The sequence below is a fragment of the Solanum dulcamara genome, chromosome 5, assembly GCF_947179165.1.
Source record: "Solanum dulcamara chromosome 5, daSolDulc1.2, whole genome shotgun sequence".
NCBI lineage: Eukaryota > Viridiplantae > Streptophyta > Magnoliopsida > Solanales > Solanaceae > Solanum > Solanum dulcamara.
The window spans coordinates 79,904,218-79,930,276 of NC_077241.1; the positions used below are offsets into that span (position 1 = coordinate 79,904,218).

General features: G+C 36.4%; 3 protein-coding genes across 3 annotated transcripts; 2 read left to right on the forward strand and 1 right to left on the reverse strand.

Annotated features, from left to right (window-relative positions):
• The first annotated feature begins 2,873 nt into the window (after window positions 1-2,873).
• LOC129890252 (50S ribosomal protein L11, chloroplastic) lies at window positions 2,874-5,639 on the forward strand. Its single transcript, XM_055965831.1, has 4 exons — window positions 2,874-3,168; window positions 3,276-3,448; window positions 3,530-3,593; window positions 5,261-5,639. The coding sequence occupies exons 1-4, from the start codon at window positions 2,964-2,966 to the stop codon at window positions 5,470-5,472; spliced, it is 654 nt and encodes a 217-aa protein (XP_055821806.1). The 5' UTR covers window positions 2,874-2,963; the 3' UTR covers window positions 5,473-5,639.
• A 1,053-nt stretch (window positions 5,640-6,692) lies between these two features.
• On the forward strand, window positions 6,693-8,667 carry LOC129890253 (soluble inorganic pyrophosphatase PPA1-like). The gene is made up of 8 exons (XM_055965832.1): window positions 6,693-7,101; window positions 7,197-7,225; window positions 7,470-7,535; window positions 7,611-7,718; window positions 7,802-7,867; window positions 7,957-8,077; window positions 8,158-8,239; window positions 8,371-8,667. Exons 1-8 carry the CDS (start codon window positions 6,924-6,926, stop codon window positions 8,411-8,413), a joined length of 693 nt encoding a protein of 230 aa, XP_055821807.1. The 5' UTR covers window positions 6,693-6,923; the 3' UTR covers window positions 8,414-8,667.
• A 249-nt stretch (window positions 8,668-8,916) lies between these two features.
• LOC129890254 (mitochondrial import inner membrane translocase subunit Tim13) lies at window positions 8,917-11,893 on the reverse strand. The gene is made up of 2 exons (XM_055965833.1): window positions 11,722-11,893; window positions 8,917-9,438 (listed from the first exon to the last, which is right to left on the reverse strand). The coding sequence occupies exons 1-2, from the start codon at window positions 11,833-11,835 to the stop codon at window positions 9,292-9,294; spliced, it is 261 nt and encodes an 86-aa protein (XP_055821808.1). The 5' UTR covers window positions 11,836-11,893; the 3' UTR covers window positions 8,917-9,291.
• Window positions 11,894-26,059: the final 14,166 nt, after the last annotated feature.

A 26,059-nucleotide genomic window follows, 5' to 3' on the forward strand; every position in this document is an offset into this window, starting at 1 on the left:
TGGCTTTAAGAATAGAAATTTCCTTGAAATCATATAAAAGTCATATATTTGTTTCATAAAGACCATGTCAAAAAGAAAGATTAGCTTTATATACTTATGTCAAAACATGTCAAGAGAGAATAAGATTTACATACTTATGCCAAAGACGGAACGGTTAGCTTTACATACCTCTCACAGCTTACGCCTAATACGTTCGCCTCGTCGTCTCTTGAACCTATTCAACATGAAAGTAATACTATGGTTAATGGCCTTTCACTTTCCAATTCCAACTCTACAACCAAGTCTCCATAGAGGTCATTTTCTTATTCATTTCCCTCGACTAGTTCATCACTAGTTCCTAAGTTACCGAAAATCAGACAGCATCTCCCCTATAACTTCAACATCCCCGAGATTTCAATTCGGCCACCATGTCAACAAACATACCAACAACAGTAACCAGAAGCATATATACAAGTAAATCACTTCAACATTACTCAATACAATTCCAAACCACTAGCTCAAAACTACGATATCAAAATAGAGTTTTTAACCTTTATTTCGTAAAATCTTTAACCATCCCAAACGGGGGGTCATGTGGCTTCAACCAGCAGCACCCATACCCTCTTTAAAACACTTTAAAACCCTGCAACACGCAACCCAACCAGCTGTACCCGCAGCGCCACAATAACAACACACTACTCGACTTCGATTTAACTACTACGACTTCAATTTAGTTTGTTTCCAACGTCAATCATCCCTATATAATTTTTCCACTTTCAACCTCATTCAAGACATGTAATATACTTCATACCATCATCATAAACTCCAGTTCGGAAGAGAAAACTTTACCCTACACGAAACTTGCCAAAACTTGCCGTAACTCGCCTCGGAATTTCCTTTAGCGCAGCTGAAACTTCGGGGTTGTTTGTTAACATTTTGGGATGCTCCAAACCATAAATTTGCATTACCAATACCTTCATAACATCATGGTATACCCTAGATAACTAATTCACAAAACGAAATCGGAGACTTACATTTATTTTTCTCCTTGGCCGCCTCTACTCTCTCTCTAGTTTAAGGTTTTCTCTTCTCTTCTCTTCTTTCCTTTTCTAGAGTTTTCTTGAAACTTATGAGATAAGAATGGAATTAATGAGTCATAAGACATGTATATATATAGGCTACTTTAGGGGTGACACGTGTCAACCCCCAAGTGGTGACACTTTTCAAGTCCTAAGTGGTGATACATGTCAAGCCCTCATTGGGCCAATGCATTACCTCCTCCAATCCGAGGCTATCATGTGGCATATGGGGCCCTCCCCCTCTTGCTCCAGTTGTTGCCACGTGGCACAACCAGCTGTTGCTACGTGGCACTCTCCCATGCTACCACGTGTCACTTTTTTTCCCTCGTGGGTTCATAATCTCGTCTTATTTTACGAACCTATGTAATCCTTACTACGTAAGCTTGGTACGTACTCAAGTAGCTTAAGTGTGCAACACATCCAAAGTAATAGCTTACACAGGTAAGTCGAGTCCTACGACTTACTACTTGGCCTCCAACTTCTTATGGATTCTTATAACCATATTTCCAATTTTTCCCTTATCCTTTTCTAATATTTCCGCATCTAAAATTTCATAGCCAACTTATGTGAAATTCCAATTTTGCCCTTATCCTTTTCTAATATTTTCACATCCAAAATTTTCATAACCAACTTATGTATCAAACAAGATCAACACATAGCATTATCCTTAACTTGTTACCATTATCCCAAAATGTCCAAATGTGCAAAATACGGGTTATACCAGATTCACCATTTATTGTGACGCATCCGGTGTTGGTTTGGATTGTGTATTGATGCAGCAGGGCCGGGTTATTGGTTATACGTCGAGGCCGCTTAATCTGCATGAGCACAACCACCCACTCATGACTTAGAGTTGGCGGCGATAGTTTTCACGCTTAAGATTTGGAGGCACTACTTGTATGAGGTTTGATGCGAGATATATACTGATCACAGGAGCCTTCAGTATATTATGAGTTAGAGGGATCTTAATTCGAGGCATTGCTGTTGGATTGAGCTCCTTAAGGACTACGAACTCTCTATTCTGTACCATCCGAGCAAGACAAACGTAGTAGCAGACGCCTTTTGTCGGAAGGCAGTGAGTATGGGTAGTCTAGCCTTCCTTTCTACTATGGAGCGGCCATTGGCTTTGGACATCCATTCCTTAGCTAACCGGATGATTTGGCTGGACATTTTCGATTTCCGATGCATACTATCTTATGTGGGAGCTCAGTCATCTTTATTGGATCAGATTCGCAGCCGTCAGTTTGAGGATGAAGATTTAGTTGCACTTTGAAATCGGGATTCTTTCTTGCAATGTGTTTGTTTGGGAGGATCTAAGAGATGAATGTCTTTATTGAAGAAGAGAAATTGTTAGTAACTACCGATTGCCTAAATCATTGCACACTCTCCACTTAAAAAAGTAGCAATAGTTTTTAGGTGTTATTACTTCCTGTAAATTCATCTCATTTAAACGGATCAGGTTAATTTACATGTGCAATATAATCGTTCAATCAATTTTTGCATTAACCTCGATAAAAAATATCCGAACTTTTACCTTTGCAAGCCATGCTAAACATCAGGCAAAAACGCACGATGTTTGACCTTAACAGGGCCACACTTTCGGACACGAATGTATATAGTTTTCAAATTTGAGAGGCAACTGTCTGACTTCTTGCCCAAATCGAGTAAACTTGAAATGGGTACTGATGAGTCCAAAAACATATGTTTGTGCACTTAGCTCTGAATTAAGCCCTTTCTTGGGCCTTATATCTCGTTGTAGTGCAAAACTATCATGGGCCCCTAAATAAGACCCAGTCGAGAGGCCCAAATAGGAATCTGGCTACAGATAGGAGACTATGCCGAGTGTTATCCACTTCTCCCTTGTTCCGATTTCTTCTCCTCCTCCTCCTATCAGAAAAGAAAAAAATGGCGTCTTTATCGACTTGTAAACATCCAGGGAAACTATTCTCCTCGTTTTCACCTTTATCCATTAAGTTGTCTTCGCTCCAACGCGTCTCCGTTCAGTTCATTTACACCCACAACCACACTTGTTCCCTTCCTTCTATTCCAAGGCCTCTCACTGTCATTTCCATGGCCCCCCCTAAGCCTGGTGGTGGTAAAGCCAAGAAAGGTATTATTTTTACTTTGCTTGTTTAGGTTTGGGTTTTGCCCCCCCCAAAAGAAAAGAAAAAAAATTCAATCTTTACTGATGGATGGATGGGTTGCATTTTGTTACAGTCACTGGTATTATAAAGTTGGCTCTGGAGGCAGGGAAGGCAACCCCTGCTCCACCTGTGGGGCCGGCCTTGGGTTCCAAAGGTGTTAACATTATGGCGTTCTGTAAGGATTACAATGCCAGAACTGCTGACAAAGCTGGATATGTCATTCCTGTCGAAATCACCGTCTATGATGTCAGTTGTTCATTTTTATTGGCAATTAAAACATGATTAAAGTCTTACTAGTATCTCATTATGCTCTTCCTTCACTTCCAGGATAGAAGCTTCACTTTTATCTTGAAGACACCACCTGCTTCTGTTTTGCTGCTCAAGGCTGCAGGTATTTGGAATTTTCAATGAATTAAATATTCAACATAATTCATTTTCACCTTCAACTACTATGATATGGTTATTTAACATTGAAACTCAACACGTGAAGGTTTAGTTTAGAGGGAAGTCTCCACTTCTCAGTTAGATTTAGTGGAAGAGATTCCAGTTAGCTTGAACATGAATATAGTGAAGACGGTAAGAAAGGACAGAAGAATGTATTTTGATTTACTGATAGATGTCGCCATAAAGATACTATGCTCAAGGTCAAAGATACTGACTGAGTTTGGAATTGGCTACCTTGGTGCTGAATCAAGTGTAACATCAAGCTAGTTTTGGATGAGGACATCATATCCTGGCCTATTACTACCACACCCTTGTTGGTCCTCCCAACATCAATCGCCATGGCTGTATGATACATATGACCCATGGGTCTCTTACAAGGGCAACTAGCCGATCTGTCCGCCAGAATTCCATAAATATTTGCTTGCAGTTTGAGATCATGAAATTCATAATATCTTCTTTAGCTCTATAGACTTATAGATTTACTTATAAAAGAAAGGTCTTTAGTCTATAGACATGGAATTTTATGACAGCAAGGAAGATGAAGGGTTAAGTGCTGCACTTCCAAAACAAAAAACACCCTTGAAAACTAAAACTTGATATAATACCCCATGATCTTGGCTTGAATCAGGTACTAGAACTAGTTTTTGGCTAATAGTAGTTAAATGCCTAATGGTGCACTTTCTAAAAAAAAGACGCCTGTGAAGACTACAACTCGATGCACTATCCAATGATCTTGGCTTGAATCGGGTATTAGAACAGACTCCTTTAGAGTCTTGTTTATGAAGATTTTCCCTCCTTCCATGATATTCTTCGTAGGAGGACGTAGACATGTAAATTTTATGAAACACTAGATTGAAAACTCCCATTTTTTCTTTCTCCCTTTTGCTCTGCTAGATGGTTGGGCAAAAAGGGAGAAAGAAAAAAAAAATTGAAATCTGAATTAGAAAAACAGTTGAGACTCTCTTTCTCTCTGGTTGGAGAATGACAGAACTGTCAAAAATATATATGCTCTGGCTACGGTTTTCTACTTATAGACTATACTTCTATGATCATCCAAAACAGGCAGTAGATTTAAACATTTCGTGTTTGGATTCACAAAATCATTGCTGAATTAACCTATCCCATTGGGATCCCTAAGAATGCATCACACTATTTGTGGCATGTTGTCATTGCTTCACCAAACTATAGAACTCAATAACAGTGAGTGAAATAAATTTGCTCAGAAAGTTAGAATCATTAACTTGTTCTACTAGGTCTTTTTTGCATACTGCTGTATCCCCCTTCTTTGGTATATGGGGACAACCCCCCTGTTTTTTTCAGGAAAAATGCCAGCACTGACTTAGTGCTTGATCATCTTGATGATTAAGATCTTTGTCTATCCCATGATAAAAAGTGTAATTTCACAATTTGGAAATCAGGTGTTTAATCAAAATAGTACACCTTGTAGATGTGAATGTGAACTTGTGCTGGAGTTTAGCTTTTTATGGTGCACTTACTCTATCTTTGCTATAGCCTGGATGTTATATGCTGTGGTTGCATACAAAAGTTTGGACAGTTTTGGTTAGTTTCTAAAGATGTAAATCTGTATGGATTAACTATTTTATCATTTTGTAGGAGTGGAAAAAGGTTCGAAGGACCCACAGAGGGAGAAAGTGGGAAAAATAACTATTGATCAGTTGAAGGCAATTGCTCAAGAGAAGCTGCCAGATCTTAATTGTTCTACAATTGAATCTGCAATGAGGATTATAGCTGGCACTGCAGCAAATATGGGAATTGACATTGACCCTCCGATTCTTGAACCTAAAAAGAAAGAACTTGTATACTAGTTTTGCCTTTTCTATTTCCATGTATCCCTGTATTAGAAGCAAAAAATTGGAAGAGAAGTAGATTGCCTGCAGAAAGAGCATCTGGCACTGTAGCCAGTTATCCATGTGTTTCAGTTCTTCGGACTCTTCATTCCTTATTTATTTTGAATAAAGTTGCTGCCATGTGACCAGGAGGGGTTCAAGCCTTGAAAACAGTCTCTGGCAGAAATGCAAGGTAAGACTGCGTACAATAGACTCGGGTTGTTCTCCGGACTCTGCGCATAGTGGGAACTTTAGTGCACCGGGCTGGAAAAAAAATTAAAAAAATATATGATGAATGCCTAGACACGCTCTCAAGTGCTAGATACCAATTCAAATATTCGTCCAAGTGCATATTACATTGCCATAAATTGAAGAAGAAACATTAGCGTTGTTACAAATTAAATAAAGTATTGATCGCCTCTGAGTGAGCTTGCTATGGAGGTTTGGAACCGTTTTCGACTACACCATTTATCAATAGAAGATGGCACAAACATTTACTAATAAGAAAGCCAATACATTTCTTCAAAAGAAAGGGCAGCCTTGAAGTTGTTTGTATTTTTTCTTAAGCTTATGATTTCTAACTTCAAATGTAATTTGTTAAAAGTTTCACGTATGCAATGGAAATAAGAGATCATAGACTAATATATTGGAGATTGAATGAATTTGCCAATATAACCTTTGATCGTTGAAGTTTCAGTGGAGAGAAATAGATAGCTAACGAATAGAGTAATATACAAAGCATACATAGCCAGTATCACCCATGTGATCGGACCTATTAAAACTTAATTAATTATACTATAGATATATGTTTTAGAGTTAATGCTTTCTACATTAAGAAGTTAAAATAAGAAGAAGAAAAACAAGTAGATTTGTCAGAAAGAGGTGTAAGTAGATTTTATAATTACACCTATACATTTTTTTATCTACTTAATAAAAACGTTTGTATAGGTGTATATTTTTTAATTGGGTAATAAGTTGGGGCCCAGAAAAATCCTAAAAATCATCATGTCAGGGTGGAAATGAGAAGCAACAAATTAATTGAAGGAGAGGAAGGGGTCTGTGTACGCGTTTGCGCAAGTAGTCTGGACGTGAATACAATTAAAATGTAAGATCTGGAGTTTGGTTTTTAAAAGATACTATATATCATTTTAGTTTGCCGATTAGGTGAATTAAAAAATTCATTTTTTAGTGCATATATTCAGGAAAATGAGGGCCTTGAATATTGAAGTTTTAAGAGGAAAAGGAATCGGACAACAATATTACTACTTTCTTATTTATACCCCCCGCCCGCACCGCGTGGAAAGCTGTCTTGTTTCACCTAATAGCTAGGGCTCTGTGCTATATACAGAGAGAAACACTCACAAATTAACATCATTTAATAGACGAACGAACATCTTTTTATTCCTTCCAAGGTACCTGACTTAATTTCTATGTCTAGCTCCTCCATCATCATCACCATATGGACTGTTCATATTCATGTACAAGTTGTCAATTTGCAGGTAAAAATGAGTGATGAACAAAGACGTGCCCCTCGTTTGAATGAGAGGATCCTCTCATCGTTGTCAAGGAGGTCTGTCGCCGCTCACCCTTGGCACGATCTCGAGATCGGTAGCTTCTCTTTTCATTCATCACTATTGTATTACCGCAACGTACATATTTTTCTCATCACTCCTTAATTCCCTGTTGCTGTCTTGTACATGTAGGACCTGAAGCTCCAAAGGTTTTCAATGTTGTGAGTATATATTCTCATCTCCAATTATTTTGATCGACTCATTAATTACTCCCATCGCTAGTTCCCATCTGCCGCCTCTTAATTATCTAATCTTTGATTATGATGACTGATGAGAGATCAAAAGGATCGTTGGGACCAACAAGCCATATCAGATTAAAATAAAAATAACTCTAAATATTGTTATTCAAATTAAACTCTCCATTTGGTGGCTGATTACTGATTGCATTACATTATATCCTTACAGGTCATTGAGATATCGAAAGGCAGTAAAGTCAAATACGAGCTTGATAAGAAAACTGGTCTCATTAAGGCATGATAACTCCTAATTAAGTAATGTGAATCTCTTGTGTTTTCCGATATCTAGTCAATCTTCATCTATTTTCAGGTCGATCGCGTCCTATACTCATCAATGGTGTACCCCCAGAACTATGGCTTCATTCCTCGGACGCTATGTGAAGATAATGACCCCATGGACGTACTAGTGCTCATGCAGGTAATTAAGCCAGGGGGATGCATGAATAGTGATCCTATAGCATTTTATCTAGACTGATTGGATTTTAATTGTTTCTTCAACAGGAGCCTGTCCTCCCAGGCTGTTTCCTTCGAGCTAGGGCCATAGGTTTGATGCCTATGATCGATCAGGTTAATTCCAATATATATATTGCTGCCTGCAGGTTAAACTTTATTTTCCTACGTGATAAAAGGACTAAATTTCTAAATCATCAATCCAGGGTGAGAAGGATGATAAGATAATAGCAGTGTGTGCTGACGATCCAGAATATCGCCACTACACTGATATCAACCAGCTTGCTCCTCACCGTCTAGCGGAAATCCGCCGCTTTTTTGAAGACTGTATCCTCATCCTTATTTAATTAATTTGCTTCATTTCTAGAAAATTCTCCACAAGTATAATTTTCTTAATTTGTCATTAGACAAGAAGCTTGAGAACAAGGAGGTTGCTGTAAATGAGTTTCTGCCTCCAAATACTGCTGTCCAAGCCATCCAATACTCAATGTATGATCTACATTGTACTTTTGTGCTAGATTAATTGTGAATGCATACATTCGTTGATAATATATTAATTTCAGCTAGCTAATGTTTTGTGTTTGAAAGATTTTAACATTTGCATTTTTGCTTCCGTGCAGGGACCTTTATGCCGAATACATATTACAGACACTGAGAAAGTAATCAGATGCTTCATTCTGCCATTGCAAGTCGTTTAAATGATTTAGCCACCCTGGCAACTTTCATGTTATAATGCAGCCAGATTGTTGTGTTTTTCTTTCATAATTATTTTCCTTGTATTTGTTTTGTCACGCAGTGAGTTGTTAAATATTATAGCGGAATTAACAAATTAGATATCATTCATTCAATTCAATACATGAATCAAACTACTTCTTGTAGTCTATTATGTTGAATCTTCAAAGTAATTATTGTTGAGACTAGTGTCTATTAGTTTGATCCTAACCAAAAATGGATCAAGATTTACGTTCTATTGGTTCAACCTATAAAATTCTTTAGCAGTTGCATTTTCAAAATTACAAGTTTATATATAAAATTTATGGTAATTTTGATAAATTTATGCATATATTTATGCTCCGCTTTGACAGTATCAGGGTCAGATAAACCCGGCTAATCCTAATTATTTCCAAACGTAAACTAGTACACAATATGAAGATAAACACTCGCGATCGAGGATAATTAGGACCCAGATAACACCTTGTTCCAGGAAATTATATAGCATGTACCGAGGATTTAGTTTTTGTTTTATGACATATCTGCATGCACTTATGGTTCCTCAAACCTACTAAAGAACTTATGCATGAAAGCATGTCAACCCCATCTACACTAGGGTAACCTTAATGGTAGTATGCTATAGATAAAACTTTGTGCTGTCCATCCACAACAAAAGTATTAATGAAGACCATCTTTGACAAAATACTAGTAGAAACCCATCTTTAAAACGTTGGATGATGATGAAGGGTATCAAAAGTTAACAATAATTAAGGAGATGCATTCCAGCATTTACCGAGCAAGCAAGCCTTGAGATCTACGCAACTGCAGTTTCAGCGTTGACTGAAGAGAGCTTTGCTAATTATACCAGTGGCCTCAATATATCGATCAACACACCTTGAGATGCAACTACCTTCACTTCCACTTAGACTGCTCCCTGGTTTGGTGATACACTTGTCAAAGCATTTATCCCTCACCGTCTGAGATAATTGAAAATAGTTAGTATTATATCTTCTGCGACGATTTGCAGCCACCCAAAACATGCTGCACTTGCATACATCACAAGTTGCAGCATCTTATTTATACAATGACAGTAACTCAATCTACTTCTCCAGAAGATGTTTCAAGCAGTCCATAACAAATTATGTATAATGCATTAACACAATCAAGGTACCATTGTTAAGCAATTCCTATCTGAAGCAAACCCATAGTTGAAAAATGCAGATCTATCAGTGAAGCTGAAGCAGAAAAGTATCCACATCAAGAACACATGCAAACCTTGAAATAAAGGTCACAGGCAAAGTTCCTAGCACTAACTTGAATAAACTATAATGTTAATTATTGAGGTTCCGTCTACAGTTTAACGCAGTCTCACCAAATAAATGACAATTGACAAACCAAATAACTTGATTGTAAAAAGGGAATATCAAAGAAATGAGGATGGTAAATAAGCCATGTGAGATTACAGAATACAGCACAGTAAGACCATCGTAAATGAATTAACTGGCCAACTTCAGATTCTCCTTGGGAAAAATACTAATCTCTCATGGTGTCACTAATTGTTTGAGAAGCTATTCTTCCCCTGCTGAAGTAATGAAAGGAACCTCATAAGGCTGCACATGGCTCAAGTTTCTTGCAATATGAGATTGAATGCCATAACTCTTATTTGTATTTTACTTTTTATTGGTGTTGTTGAGAAATCTGCACAGATGAGATATTTTAAAAGATGCCATTGAATGACCAAAATCTGAAATTACCAAATGGCAGTTCTATCAACGAATTTGTTCATAATTATATATTAGCTCAAGTACCTATTCATACTTCCTCGGTCCCAAAATATCTATACTACCTGACTTGTGCAATTACTAAGAAAAACAAATTGAATTGTTACCCACGACACTGTATGTTTTCCTCATCTACAAGGGAAGTGGATCTGGGAAGTCAAACCACTATAGGTTTCCCACTCTCCTAACAATTAAATCTACTGTCAGGTGTATGCAGGTGGTTAAAAGAAAGGATTTATTACTTGAACAATTGTGCTTTTCATCAATCCTGATATAAGGGAACTAGTCAATTATCGCAGAACTGAGTCCTAAGATGGGTGAGCCATTGCATCTTGTATAAACCTACTATTCCTCAATCTCAACAAGTTGGTCTAAAGAATCTACAATTTCTGCAAATCAGTACTGATTTAACCAAGCAAACTAAAAAGAAATAAGACATGTCAAATGTCTATTAACTTGGTGATCGATGAAGTGGGGAGGGAAGAACCATGAGAACTTAAGTTCAAACCCTAGCAGGACAAATTACACTAGGTGATTTCTCATCATCTGCTTTAACCTTGGCGGACAAAGTCACCTGGTTCATGTGATGGTGAGAGGTACAAGGTACTTGTGAAAGAGTAAGAGATTTAGTGAACTTTTTGGTCTAGAGAACCTCAATTTTACCTTGAAATGAAACAAAATGAGCCAAATGGAAATAACAATTCCATATAGCTGACTCTAACTAGTTTGACTAGGTATAAATTATAAAGTAGTAACAATTCATATTTACAGTTAATTATTAAAGGGAGAAAAGAGCAAACGACCAAAAGGAAGAATAGGTCAAGTACTTTGGAATACTGACAGATTGTAATGCAAATTTCGGTCATCCTAAGACATTGGATCATCTTGCACTTTCACAAAATTACACAACATTCCTAAATGTTATTCTGCTCCCTTGATGGAATCTGATAGTCATGAAGGAAACTGAAATTTGTTATTTGAAAAAAATATGGAAACATGTATATTTATCCAAGAATAATTTGTCATGAGCAGACAATTGGTACATGGAAAGCATACAATCAACCACTGTATTAACTCTGTTCTTTCCTAGCATACAATTCAGATGGTTTAGAAGCACTGTCCTGAAAACTGCAGGAAAAAGTTTGAAGGAGTGAGATGCCTCCTTAGAAATCCCCACAAACCAAATGGCTAGGAATAATTAAAGCTTACAGCAAGGAAAGTCTTAAATACCAAAATCGCTAGTTAAGGTGGTATCTTTCGGACGTAACTCCCTATGCATCTTATAGCTCAGATGAGTAATTATTGCTCAAAAACAGGTGACAAATTTGTAAAAGCGCGGCATCACAGTTTCAAACTATAGTTTACAGCGTTGAGTAAAAATAGCGATAAATGTAAAAAAGCAATTGGCAAAACCAAAAAAATCACAAACCAAATATGCATGACAGGAAAAAGGAGATGAAAATAGATATCAGATCAAACCTCGAGAAATTGCTCAGCGTATGCCTGAGCAAGCTGAGTTTTGACCTGGTCCATGAAGTCATTCGTCGAAAATTGGGACGATGATCCACTTGGCGGCGACGAAAAAGAATCCATATCCGCTCTCACTCTACTCTCTCCTCCTGATTTTAAAACCCTAGATTAGCATGTCTGCGGACTGCGGTTCGCCTAAAAATGCTACAACCTTCTCCGCCCCACCCCCCTTCAAATTACGTCTTTACCCTCGTAGCCGTTTTAATTTTTTGATTTTTCGAGAATTACCTAAGTTTGATTTTGTATGATTTAAAAACATTTACGAGGAAAACAATAATAAATAAATAAGCATTTTGGATACAAATTTAAACAAAAATCTCTATTTTCCTACTCCATAAAGTTTCTCCGGATTTGGCTTTCTCAAGTTGGGTTGTAAATGATGCACTGTAATGTATCGAAGAAAAAATAAATCGAATAAAGGATCGAATTAAGACAAATACTGATCAAACTAAAGGTATTAAGCATAACAGATGGGTTATTCTATTCCACCTCTTAGAAGGAAAAAAACTTAAATAAAAATACCTAATAGCAGTGGACCTCCCAGCATGATTCGAACCTAGAAAAAGTTCTGACCATCTATCAGAGAAAAAAGAATTTGAAACAGATTATGAAATAATGTAATAAAGCTATTTACTAAAGGAAAATAATTTAAGGAATTTTCAAAATAACGATAGATTGGGCCTTATTAGCAAATCTATAATTATAGTTTAAGTATTTAGCATTCACATAATGGTTTGAGATGTTATACAAAATAACAGCAATAACAACCCAGTGAAATCCCACAACGTGGGGTCTGGGGAGGGTAAGTGTATGCAGACTTTACTCCTACTAAGGTAGGACGGCTGTTTCCAAGAGACTCTCGGTTCAATAGAAGCATAAAAAGAGGTTAGATAAGGCTAAAAAGTTCAAAGCGATATGGGAAAGCAAATAACGAAAGTAATACAGATAAAATATAGTAATCAAAGTACAGAAAGTAATAGATAATAACAGAAGTCAGAGCACAAGAAATTATAGTGCACTAATGCGCCCACTAATATGGAAGAATAACAAGACTATGTACTAGCCTTCTACCCTAATATATGTCCTCCACACCCCTCCTATCTAAGGTCATATCCTCGGTAAGCTGTAACTGCGTCATGTTCTGTCTAATCACCTCTCCCTAATATTTCTTCGGCCTACTCCTACCTCTTCTGAAACCATCCATGGCCAACCTCTCACAGCACCGCACTAGGCATCTGTGTCTCTCCTCTTCACATGCCCAAACCATCTCATTCACATTTCCCGCATCTTGTCTTTCATTGAGGCCACTCCTACCTTGTCCCGAATATCCTCATTTCTAATCCTATCACTCCTGGTATGTCCACACATCCATCTCAACATTCTCATCTCGGCAACTTTCATCTTTTGAACGTGAGAGACCTTAACTGGCCAACACTCCGCCCCATATAACATAGCCGGTCTAACCACCACTTTGTATAACTTGCCCTTAAGTTGTGGTGGCACCTTCTTGTCACATAGTACACCAAAAGCGAGCCTCAATTTCATCCACCCTGCCCCAATACGATGTGTGACATCATCGTCAATCTTCCCACTGCCTTGCATGATAGACCTAAGGTACTTGAAACTACTTTTCTTTTAGATGGCCTGGTCACCAAGCCTAACTTCCGCGCTAAACTCCTGAGGTGTTTCACTGAACTTGCACTCTAAGTGCTCTGTCTTGGTCCTACTCAGCTTAAACCTTTTAGACTCCAAGGTATGTCTCCAATCCTCCAACTTAGCGTTAACTCTGTTACGAGTCTCATCGATCAGGACTATGTTGTCCGCGAAAAGTATACACTATGGCACCTCGCCTTGATTTTGTTGCATCAATCCATCCATCACCAAGGCAAATAAAAACAGACTAAGAGCTTATCTTTGATGCAACTCCATCACAACTGAAAAATGCTATGAGTCCCCTCTTACTGTCCTTAGCTTGGTTTTGGCACCCTCATACATGTCATTGATCACCCTAATGTATGCCATAGGTATATCTTTAGCCTCCAAACATCTCCATAGTATCTCTCGTGGAACTTTATCGTAAGCCTTTTCTAGATCGATGAATACCATATGCAAGTCCCTCTTCCTTTCCCTATACTGCTCTACCAGTCTCCTCATAAGATGGATGGCTTTTGTAGTTGAGCGTCCTGGCATAAATTTGAATTGGTTCTCTAAAATAGACACTATTCTCCCCACCCTCATCTCCACCACTCTTTCCCACAATTTCATAGTATAGCTTAGAAGCTTGATACATCTATAGTTGTTGCAGTTCTGGATATCTCCCTTGTTTTTGTATAGAAGAATCATTACACTCAACCTCCATTCTTCGAGAATCGTTGTCGTCTTAAAGATGACATTAAATAACCTAGTCAGCCACTTCAAACCTACCGAGCTCGCGCTCTTCCAAAATTCCCTAGGAATCTCTCAGGTCTGGTCGCTCTTCTCCAGCTCATCCTACGCATAACACCTTTAACCTCTTCGACCGTAATACTCCTACAACACCCAAATTTGTGACGCCTCCCTGTATATTCCAAATCTCCCAACACAATCTCTCTGTCCCCTTCTTCATTCAAAAGTTTATGGAAGTATGACTATCATCTCTGTTTAATGAGGGTCTCCTCTACCAATACTTTTCCATGTTCGTCCTTAATGCACTTTATTTGATCCACATCGCGTTACCTTCTCTCCCGCACCCTGGCTAGTCTGAAAAATTTTCTATCGCCGCCTTTCTCTTCTAGTTCAGTATAAAGACGTTCAAAAGCTGCAGTTTTTGCTGTTGAAACCACCGACTTCGCCTCATTCCTCACTATATTTTAAATTTCCCTATTTGTCCACTTCTCCACCTCATCCTTGCTTTCTATTAGCTTCGCATACTCCATTTTCTTTGCTTTCACCTTTCCTTGCACTTCTCTATTCCACCACCAGTCCCCTCGATGCCGACCAGGCTACTTGTCGAGACTCCTAACACTTTCCTTGCTACAACCTTAATACAACTAGCCATCCTATCCCACATACTGTTTGCATCCCCACTACTATCCAGGCCCCCATATCCTTCAATTTCTCTCCCATCTCCAGGGCACTAGTCGTGGTCAAACTCCTTCATCTGATCCTAGGTCGGTCATCCCCGACTCTCTTCTTCCTCGTCATCTTGATCCCTAAATCCATCACCAAGAGCTTATGTCGGATCGTAAGGTTGTCGATCGGAATGACCTTACAGTCTTTGCACAGACCTTTATCATCCTTCCTAAGGAGTAAAAAATATATCTGAGTCATAGCCACCGAACTACGGAAGGTTACCAAATGGTCCTCCTTCTTTGGGAAACTCGAATTGTCTATTACCAACCCAAAAGCTCTTGCGAAATCTAAAAGTGAAACTTCTCCTCCATTTTTGTCCCCGAAGCCAAAGCCTCCATGCACATCATCATACCCTTTCAAAATAGACTCGATGTGCCCATTAACATCCCCTCTCATGAAAAGCTTCTTAGTAGGCGGTATGCCTCCCACTAACTCATCCAAATCCTCCCAAAAGTGCCTTTTATCCTCCTCGTCTAAGACCGTTTGCGGCGCATAAGCACTAATAATGTTCAATGTGATCCCTTCAATGACCTCCTTAATCGACATCATCCTATCAGTGACTCTCTTAACCTCCACCAACTGATCTCTTAAATCACTGTCTACTAAAATGCCTACCCCATTCCTGTACTTCGATCTACTAGAGAACCAAAGATTATACCCGTCTACCTTCTTAGTTTTAGAACTTACCTATTTGGTCTCTTGGACACAATCTATATTAATCTTCCTCTTCTTTGGAATCTTAACTAGCTCTATGGATTTTTTTGTTAACGTCCCAATGTTCCAAGAACCTACTCTCAGCCTAAACGCTCATTTAACCCACTTACCACTCCTTACCCTCGTCCCTTCCCCGTCCCTGAGCGAGAACATGACCCTAGTCTACCATCACTATCCAAAGTCATAAAAACGCGTATGAACTAATAAATTATTCAAATGTCTAAAGTCAGTAAAATGTAACTACAACTGTATGAGCAAAAAATAAATATGAAAACCGGAGGTACCAACTCCAGTTGAAATGAACTTGATTGTCACCGAAAAACACTGTTCACGTTGGAGTTACTATTCATGTCAGCTTGCCAAGATGCTGTTCACAATGACCTTTGGGTTGTATGAGTAGCAGATCTTGGATTGAACGAATCTTTGGGCCAATGGTTATGGCCAATCATAGTCATGGAGGGATTCAGTGAAATGGCTATGGCTAGGGGTGTTCATGATTCGGTTTGGGTCGGTTATTGATTAAAATCATAACCAAACCAATTTAATCGGTTATTAAATATCTAAAACCATAACCAAACCAAGTAAAATAATAACCACGGATTTGGTTATTGTCGGTTTGGTTCGGTTTGATTCGGTTATTCGGTTATTCGGTTTATGACTAGCCGAGATAATTCAAATATTCTCTCTCTACATTCTTCAAATTCTTATGAAGCTCTTTTTTCCTCACGACTCACAGAGGTTCAAAACAGAAAATAAAACAACTTAAACATTCGGAAAAAAAAGAAAACAACTTAAAATCAATTTAAAATTTGAAAAACTCCTTACAAACCTTCTCAAAATTTGACAATCTTATACTTGGGATTGAGGAGTTGAGGTTTCTCTTGAGCCTTCACTGTTAGTCTATGACTGTGAGTCTGTGACTTTGTGAGAAACCAACGTGAGAGGAACAAAAATGTAAAAGGAAAACATATACTAGGGTTTTAAAGTTTTAACTTTTACTTTATGTTGCTGCATGCTGCTCAAGTGCTTAGTGCTTATTAGAAATTTAGGATTTAGAATTGGGCTTGAGAGTTGGGCTAATGGGCTTGGATTGTTGGACTTGGACCGCTGTTTAGTGTTTATTAAAATTTATAATTGGGCTTGAGAGTTGAGTTTGGATTGTTGGGCCTTAAAAATAAGTATATTAATATTAAAGTAATAATTAAAACGTATAAAATATCTTTAATTATTTATGAAAAACTAATATTATACATATAAATAATTATAAATTTTAAGTATATAATTATCGATTTGGTTCGGTTATTTATTCGGTTATTTTTTTCTATAACCATAACCAAACCAAATATTACCGGTTATTCAAATTTAAAACCAAACCAAACTGAATGTCGGTTTTTTAATTCGGTTTGATTAAATTTTTGGTTTGATTTTGGTTTTAACCAAAACTATGAACAGCCCTAGCTATGGCCAATCACAGTTGCTACAAGTTCTAGCTTGAGTGAACTTTTCCAAACTACCTTACACTTATTCTTATGAATCTCCCACTAACACTCGGTTACTCGGACTTCACCAACAAGCTCCTTTTCCTCTTAGACAATTTATCAAATAAATAGGGTGCATTAAGTTTTCTTATTCTTCTTCATAGCTAGGCATAGATATTACCCAGCAAAAAGCAGCAACTCAAGGAAATGGGCAGAGCTGCAAAACAAGAAAATGAAGATAAGCAGAGATTTAAATAAATGTATGATCAATAGCTAGCTAATTAGCCTTAAAGTTTTGTTAAAATAATTGTTCTACTATTAAATAAAAAAGTTAGGCAGATTTCCGTGTCAGTGTAGTAGGAAGATTTTTTCAAACAAATAAATGCAATACTCAAAAATAATTAATTTTTTGAGGCGTTAGGCTATTGTACCCGTTGTATTAATACGTGCATTTAAGTTGAATCGACAAATACAATGTGCGAGATACAAAAAATTAAATTTATAGGAAGTTGTATTTATTCATTTTAATTTTACTTGTATTCATTTACCCCTGTATCACTTATATTTATTCACTCTAATTTCATGTGTATTTATGCACGCGTTTAGGCTATATACAAAGATATAAAAAATAAAAAAAATGAGGACCATATTTATTTGTTCTATTGTCATTTGTATTCATTCACTGTTGTATCACTTGTACTCATTAGAGAGAGAGGTCAAAATACAAAAAAATATAATGCATAATACAAAGATCGGGGGCGGGGGGAGCAAAGAGGTGAGCGATATTTTGGGAGAGAGAGAAAGGAGAGATGTTGGAGAGTGGAGTATAATTTTAAAATATATTTTTTTCACAGTATAACTATGATTTATAAAATAGTAAATATATTACATATTTGCCATACCGCGTAAAGATATGTCTTTTGCTGGATGGTCTTTCTAACATAAAGTCATCATATTATGAATAACATATGAACAATTGGTATTGCATCATTGTGGTGGCTTCTTACTTGAATTCTTATTGTCTCTGTTTAAATGCCTTACGAGCATAAACAAACACTTCTTTTTATAATATATAAAATACTATATTCCTTGGTTTGGTATCTTTTGATGTAGCTCATAAAAGCAAGAGAGTATGTATGAAAACAATAAATTTAATTGCTTTTAACTTCAAAATGAAACTTCTTAATATATATATAATATTCACTTGGTCCTTGAAAAGTATTTATCACCGAAAAAGCAAACGAGCTGGAGGGTTAGAGTTAGGGGGCACCGAAGTTAGGGGGCCATTAGTTGGCCCAAGAGACTCTTGCACTATAAACAAACAGCCCATTTACATACTAAGGTTATGACTTGATCTTATCAAACGCCTAAATCATGGCCCATTTCTTCCGGTAAATGCATGAGCGCCTGTGTCTACGTACTGGTGTTGAATTTTAGAAAAGAAGAAGAAAAACTAAGAAATGCTGATAAGTCACCTACAAAGACTTGGCGTCTTGTCAATGAGTTTTGCTCCTGAAAGTATAGAGAAGAAATGTATTGGGCCAAATTCTCTGTGAATTTTTATTCCCACATATTTATACAAGAAGAGATGTCCATTTTTATTTGTTTAATTTAAAAATCAAAATATAAGCTATTAATTCATCTATTTTATTCTTATTATTAAGTATTATATATTTATAAACAAATAAATATGGACCGACTATTTTTTCTTGGGAATATAGTCGTTGCGATTATCTACAAGACAGACACCTAGTAGGATCAAGTAATATAGCACAAGTGGTGCTATTACAATATATCTTTATTACAAGTGAGGGTTGCTCAGTTGGTTAAGCACCTCCACCCACGATCGGTAGGTCCTGGGTTCGAGTCACACTGGAGGGGAAGTGTGGAAACACTATAAATCCTCCAAAAGGGGGGTAAAAAAAACAAAACAAAAAAAAACAATATATCTTTATTTAATAAAAAAGGCCATAGTGCATGCACCTGTAAACAGTATGGAAATGGTTAATTAAGTAATTACGTCACCCCCTCCCCCCTATACCATTTGGAGGAGGTCTTTTAGTAAAAATAAAATAAAAAACTTCAAAATAAATAAGTACAAGCAAAAGGATTATGTCTTATTTTTTTCAATCCTAATAAAGTAACAAACCTCAAACAACAACATACTCAGTGAAATTCCACAAGTGTAGTTTAGGGAGGGTAGGATGTACGCAGACCTTACCACTACCTCATTAAGATATAGAGGCTGTTTCCGAAAGATCCTATCTCAAAAGTCACAGTGCCAAGTACGAGAGAAAAACAATTTATATAGCATAATGCAAATAATAATAATAATAAATAATTAATAAAATAAAATAAATAATAAAATAAAATATAAATAAATAAAAATAAAGTACAATGCAAAATTTACATGACACAAACAATAACTATAGCTATAATTATAGCAAAGTACTGCGATAATCAAAGGCAATAGCAACACAACTATAAAGGCACGCCTAGACCTACGACCACCCTAAACCGACACACGGCAAGACACCATTCTATCCCTACTAGCCTCCACTCTTTTCTATCTAAGGTCATGTCCTCGGTGATATGGAGTAGTGCCATATCTTGTCTAATCACATCGCTCCAATACTTTTTCGGTCTACCCCTACCCCTCCGCATAGCCCCCAAATCCAACCGCTCGCACCTCCTAATTGGGGCGTTGACACCCCTCCTCTACACATGCCCAAATCATCTCAGTCTCGCTTCTCTCATCTTGTCGACCACAGATGTCACTCCCACCTTCTCCCGAATAACCTCATTCCTAATCTTATCACTCCTAGTACGTCCACATATCCATCCCAGCATCCTCATCTTCGCAACATACATCTTCTGAACATGAGAGTTCTTTACTGTCCAGCATTCCACTCCATATAACAACGCTGGTCTAACTACCATTTTGTAGAACTTATCTTTAAGTTTAGGTGGTACTTTCTTATCACACAGGACTCCAGAGACTAGCTTCCATTTCAACCATGCTGCCCCAATGCGGTGTGTGACATCATCATCGATGTCCCCACTACTCTGGATGATGGATCCAAGATCTTTAAAGCTTTCTGTCTTGGGAATAGGTTGGGTGACAAGCCTCATTTTCTTGCCCTCTTCATCCATCGCAACACTAAATTTGCATTTTAAGTATTAATAATCAATACTCACATGCAGAGGTAGATTGAGGGCGCAAGGGTGTTGACCCGAAATTCCTTGATAAAAATTTCGCTATATATGTTTGGTGTTTTTAAAATTTTAAGGTATATATAGAAATTTTGAAATTCATGGACACAAAATTAAAGAGGTTGATTCAGTAATTTAAGGATTCAAAATTCATCTTGAATTGTTGAGATAAAATCTCTTATACTATTTTTATTTTTTAAAACCTTATAATTTAGTTGATATAAAATAATATAATGATTTGAACATGTGAGAGTACAAGATAAGTACGTGGCGTAATACGACAAACGAGTATTAGATGGGCGGCTCAAGAGTCTAGACGCCTTGTTTTGGCCACACCAAAGTATATCTTTCCTATTTGTGAGAGCGATTGGCTTTTGGTGAGCCTTCTCTTAATTACTCTATTGCAAGTATAACCCATTTTAATCTGGAAATCTTTTAAATGCAGCTTATTTGGCCACATTCTAATTATTATTTTTTACGCCAAATGATTAAATTTGATTATTGCTTCAAGTTTCCTTTTTAATAAAAATACAGTGACTATACAAGCATACGTCAGCAGTCCCTGGGCTAATGACGACAGTTTTTTTCTATTCTAGCTCCATATATTGAGTGTAGTATTAATTAATCTTATCGTTCTGATTTATGGCAGTGAATAGCTAGATCACCAATAAGATAATAAGTGATTGACTTAAAGATGTCGCGTCAGAATTGAACAACTAATTATAAGCTCGTTAATTCAACGTTTTCGATATTTATTGATTAATATTTCTCAAGAATTAATAAAGGAAACATATAAATAAACGTCTGTGATATTAAGTAGCATGTATGGCTTATTTGAGTGTTTTTATGTTAAAATGAATTTTAAGTACTTTTGACTTGTTGGAGTAATTAATTAAAAAAAGAGTTTATAAGCACTTGTTTTTAAACTAAAATAATAAAAATAAATCAAAAATCAAAAATTAGAAATTAAACATATGACTTTTATCTTATAATAATAAGTCAAAAATCAAAATCCAATCTAAATGGATTCTAAGAAATTAGCACAGAGAGGTAGATAAATACTAGCATGTCATGAGGCACATCAGTAGAAACCCTAAAAAAGGATACTCCATTAAACAGGCGTATAACTATCCATTGCACCAAATAGATGGATCGATCTTTTATGTGAAAGCAGACCAACCATGTGAAATAAGAACATGGGATGCTTTTTGAAGACTTTTTTGCTTTTTATTCTGATTTTGGCTTAAGCCATTACATGCATATATACACATATATATTGCAGAAGTAGGCCGGTAATAATTAAATAGATGGAAAGGTACTGTTCATATATATATATGACCCTAAATTAAAGGGGCTGGCTAACTAGCTAGCTAAAAGGACGTACTGATGGTGTGTATGTATATAGCACACAAGATGGAAGCCTTGCTTTTGCGGCTAATGGGTTTTGAGTAGCTAGCTAGATGACCTTTTTTCTCTCTCTTTCTTTCTGTTAATTAAGAAGAAAAAAGTCGAGCTTAATTAATTAAAGTATAGTAGAGTAGATATATACACTTGAAAGTTCAAACCTAGCTAGCTGGCTGCAGGGATGGGCGGGGTAGGTAAACTTCATCAATATATATATATATATATATAGTTATAGTATACACAAGTACACAACCAATCAAGTCATGAATTTTAACAAATTGAGTGATGAGATTGTAGAGTTCCATCCTTCCAGGTTGTCAAATTATTTACTAGTACTAGTATATATGCATCTTCATTTCCGGCCTGAGGCACAACTAGCTCATGAGAATCATTAATTAATTCATTTCTTTCAATTAACCACAAACATGCATGTTTAAAATTATATAATTTCAAAGTCTTATTTTCACCCACCAGGCCATCTTATTGCATGCTAGTATTTGGTCCATGGAGTATGTGGTCCCATCCCCATGACCATGACGACGAGATAGAAAGATACAACTTGAATTGGTCACCCTTAGTCCCTTACCATCTCAAAGTTGTTTTTCATGCGGTGCTTTTTAGTTTCCTTCTTCAAATAAAACTCCTCTCCTCTCTTACCAATTATTACAACTTCGATCTTATATATATTATCCACACTAGCTAAAATATCCTATCTCCCATCTTTTTAGATACATCCTTAAAATTAATGTGACAAAATATTATCCTCATTTATTTTCTAACACATCTGTTTGCTCAAATTTCAGCCCTTAGCTACTTAAACAGCTTTACCATATCAACCTGCCTAAAAGACAATTGATAATAATACGTGCAAGTGATCAATAACAAAGGAAAACAATAAATAATCTCAAGTACTACCAGTTAAATTATATCTTTACTCTTAAATTTCCTTATATCATCGGTAAATATTAAGTTTGATGAGTGTACTAGTCAACTTATTTTTAATTATACCACTTATTATGGTATAAAAGGTTTTAAATCTTTTCATTTGTACTCCCTCGAGTTCACTTTATTACAAAAATAAAAATAGAAATAAATAATTATAATCCATATAAGGGCAAAGTTCTGCCCCTGAAGTATAAACTACAAGTTGAATTGTTACGGGAATACCAGAATAGTTCAATGATAATTAATAATGTGCTCATTGTGTTTAAATCATTATAAAAGCAAAAGCAAAACAATGAATTTATAAATGCATATAACATTACTGAAACAATTTTTTTTAGTATGTATAGTACCTTTGAATAGATATGATCTTTAGATACGACCAACACCATGGGTAAATTACCTCATATAACATTAACGAAACAAAAAAAAGTTAGCAAGCATATATAGTATACCTTTGAATAGATATACTCTTTAGATACGGCCAACAACATGGGTAAGTATATCACCTTAATCTAATGGTGCAAACTTATTTTATCTTATTTTTTAATCAAGTTAATTCCTCATATATATATATATATATACGATCACCCAACTTACTTAAATTATCCAGTAAAATCATTATGTTTTTGTTGTTCCAGTAAAGTCACAAAGTTCACATATTTATCTTAAAAAGTAATAAATTGTTAGAAATCCCCTCTAAAAGTGAGTGAAAAGATTAAAAAAGGCTTTAATTAGAATACTCATTACTCTTGAACATGGAGTATTTTAGTGTTTCATGTTAAAATGGACTATTTTGATTCAAATCTCAAATTCGAGGGACTATTTTGGACATTTTCTCACTTTAAAGGAGCTTTCTAACAATAGTGATTTTGTTAGAATTTGTGAAATGATTTTTAAATTTATTTGAATTGATTTTTTTAATTATATTATTCGAATCATCATGTTAAAATTTAATTATATTAATGTTTAATACTTTCTTTGATTTAATTTTTAATAAATAACGTATAATAATAAAAAAATTATTTGATATAATTAAATTTTAATATAAATAATTAATGGTTTGACAATTGAAAAATTAATCTATAATCCCGATTACTATGTTGTTGCTTCTGGTTGATGATAAAAAAATTAGTCATACATGCACTAATCATATTTAATAAGAACTTGAAATTTTGAAAATAATATTTAATACATTTATTTTCTACAAAATAATGAAACTTTTTATTAATTAAAAGACTTATAAGAACTTGAAGATTAGGAAAAGTATTGTACTTCTAATATCACCATACATAATAATAATAATAAAATCTTATTAATTAAAAAGGCCAAGTAATAATTAATGATCACATGTAAATAGTAATTACTAATAACCGAATTAAAAATTTCGAATTCTTTTCACTGCATTCCTAATGTCGTCATTTAAGAAAATAGTTTTTTTATTTTATTTTTTTATATAAACATGCAAGGGAGAATATCATCCACGAGAGATGACAACACCCGGAAGAGGGGGTGGGGTGGGGGGGTGGGAATATGCAACTGAAATAAGTTTTCACAATATTTTTTTAATTTGATTTGATGTTAGACCTAAATATTTAGACTTAAATATTTTAAATATTTTGGGATGAACTACAACAACAACAACAACCCAGTGAAATCCCACATCGTGGGGTATGGGGAGGGTAGAGTGTACGCAGACCTGACTCCTACCAATGTAGGACGGCTGTTTCCGAAAGACCCTCGGCTCAATAAAAGCATAGAAAAAGGTCAGACAGGAATATTAGAGTAAATAAGTAGATGACGAAAACGGTCCAAACAATAGTATAATCAAAGCACAAAAAAACAGTAGATATTATTATTAGATAATAACATAAATACCATAAATAACATGCGTCAGAGTACAAGAAATCATAATGCGTTAATACGCCTACGAATAAGGGAGAATAAAACCACTATGTACTAGCCTTCTACCCTAATGTGTGTCCTCCACACCCTCCTATCTAGGGTCATGTCCTCGTTAAGCCGTAAATGCGCCATGTCCTGTCTGATCACCTCTCCCCAATATTTCTTCGGCCTACCCCTACCTCTTCTGAAACCATCCATGGCCAACCTCTCACATCTCCGCACTGGTGCATCTGGGACTCTCTTCTTCACATGTTCAAACCATCTCAGTCGCGTTTCCCGCATCTTGTCTTCCACCGAGGCCACTCCTACCTTTTCTCAAATAGCCTCATTTCTAATTTTGTCACTCCTGGTATGCCCACACATCCATCTCAACATTCTCATCTCGGCAACCTTCATCCTTTGCACGTGGGAGACCTTAACTGGCCAACACTCCGCCCCATACAGCATAGCTGGTCTAACGACCACTTTGTAGAACTTGCCCTTAAGTTGTGGTGGCACCTTCTTGTCACATAACACACCGAAGGCGAGCCTCCATTTCATCCATCCTGCCCCAATACGGTGTGTGACATCCTCGTCGATCTCTCCGCTGTTTTGCATGATAGAACCAAGGTACTTAAAACTACTTCTCTTTTGGATGGCTTGGTCCCCGAGCCTAACTTCCGCGCCAACCTCTTGAGGTGTCTCACTGAACTTGCACTCTAGGTACTCTGTCTTGGTTCTACTCAGCTTAAACCCCTTAGACTCCAAGGTGCGTCTCCAATCTTCCAGCTTAGCGTTAACTCCGCTACGAGTCTCATCGATGAGGACTATGTCGTCCGCAAAAAGCATACACCATGGCACCTCACCTTGAATTTGCCGCGTCAATCCATCCATCACCAAGGCAAATAGGAACGGGCTAAGAGCTGATCCTTGATGCAACCCCATCATAACTGGGAAGTGTTCTGAGTCCCCTCCTACTGTCCTTACCCTGGTTTTGGCACCCTCGTACATGTCCTTGATCACCCTTATGTACGCTACAGGTACACCTTTAGCCTCCAAACATCTCCATAGTATCTCTCGTGGGACTTTATCGTAAGCCTTTTCCAAGTCGATGAATACCATATGCAAGTCTCTCTTCCTCTCCCTATATTGCTCCATTAGTCTCCTCATAAGGTGGATGACGTCTGTAGTTGAGCGTCCCGGCATAAATCCGAACTGGTTCTCTGAAATAGACACGCCTCTCCTCACCCTCATCTCTACCACTCTTTAATATTAAGAATTTGAATAAATAAAAAAAATATTTTTTAGAACAAATAAAAGAATTAACTAATTAATAAAAGAATTCAATTCAATTAAATTTGAATTGAGAGTATTTTTAGAAGAAAAGTTGGAAGGAAGGTATTTTTGAACCAAAAACAAATGTAAAGGTTATTTTTAAATTAAAAAATGGAAGAAAAGTATTTTTAACCCATTTCCAATATGTCAGGGTATTCTTGACTCTCTTTCCTTTATCTATTTTTAAGAATTAACTCTCCTTTAAT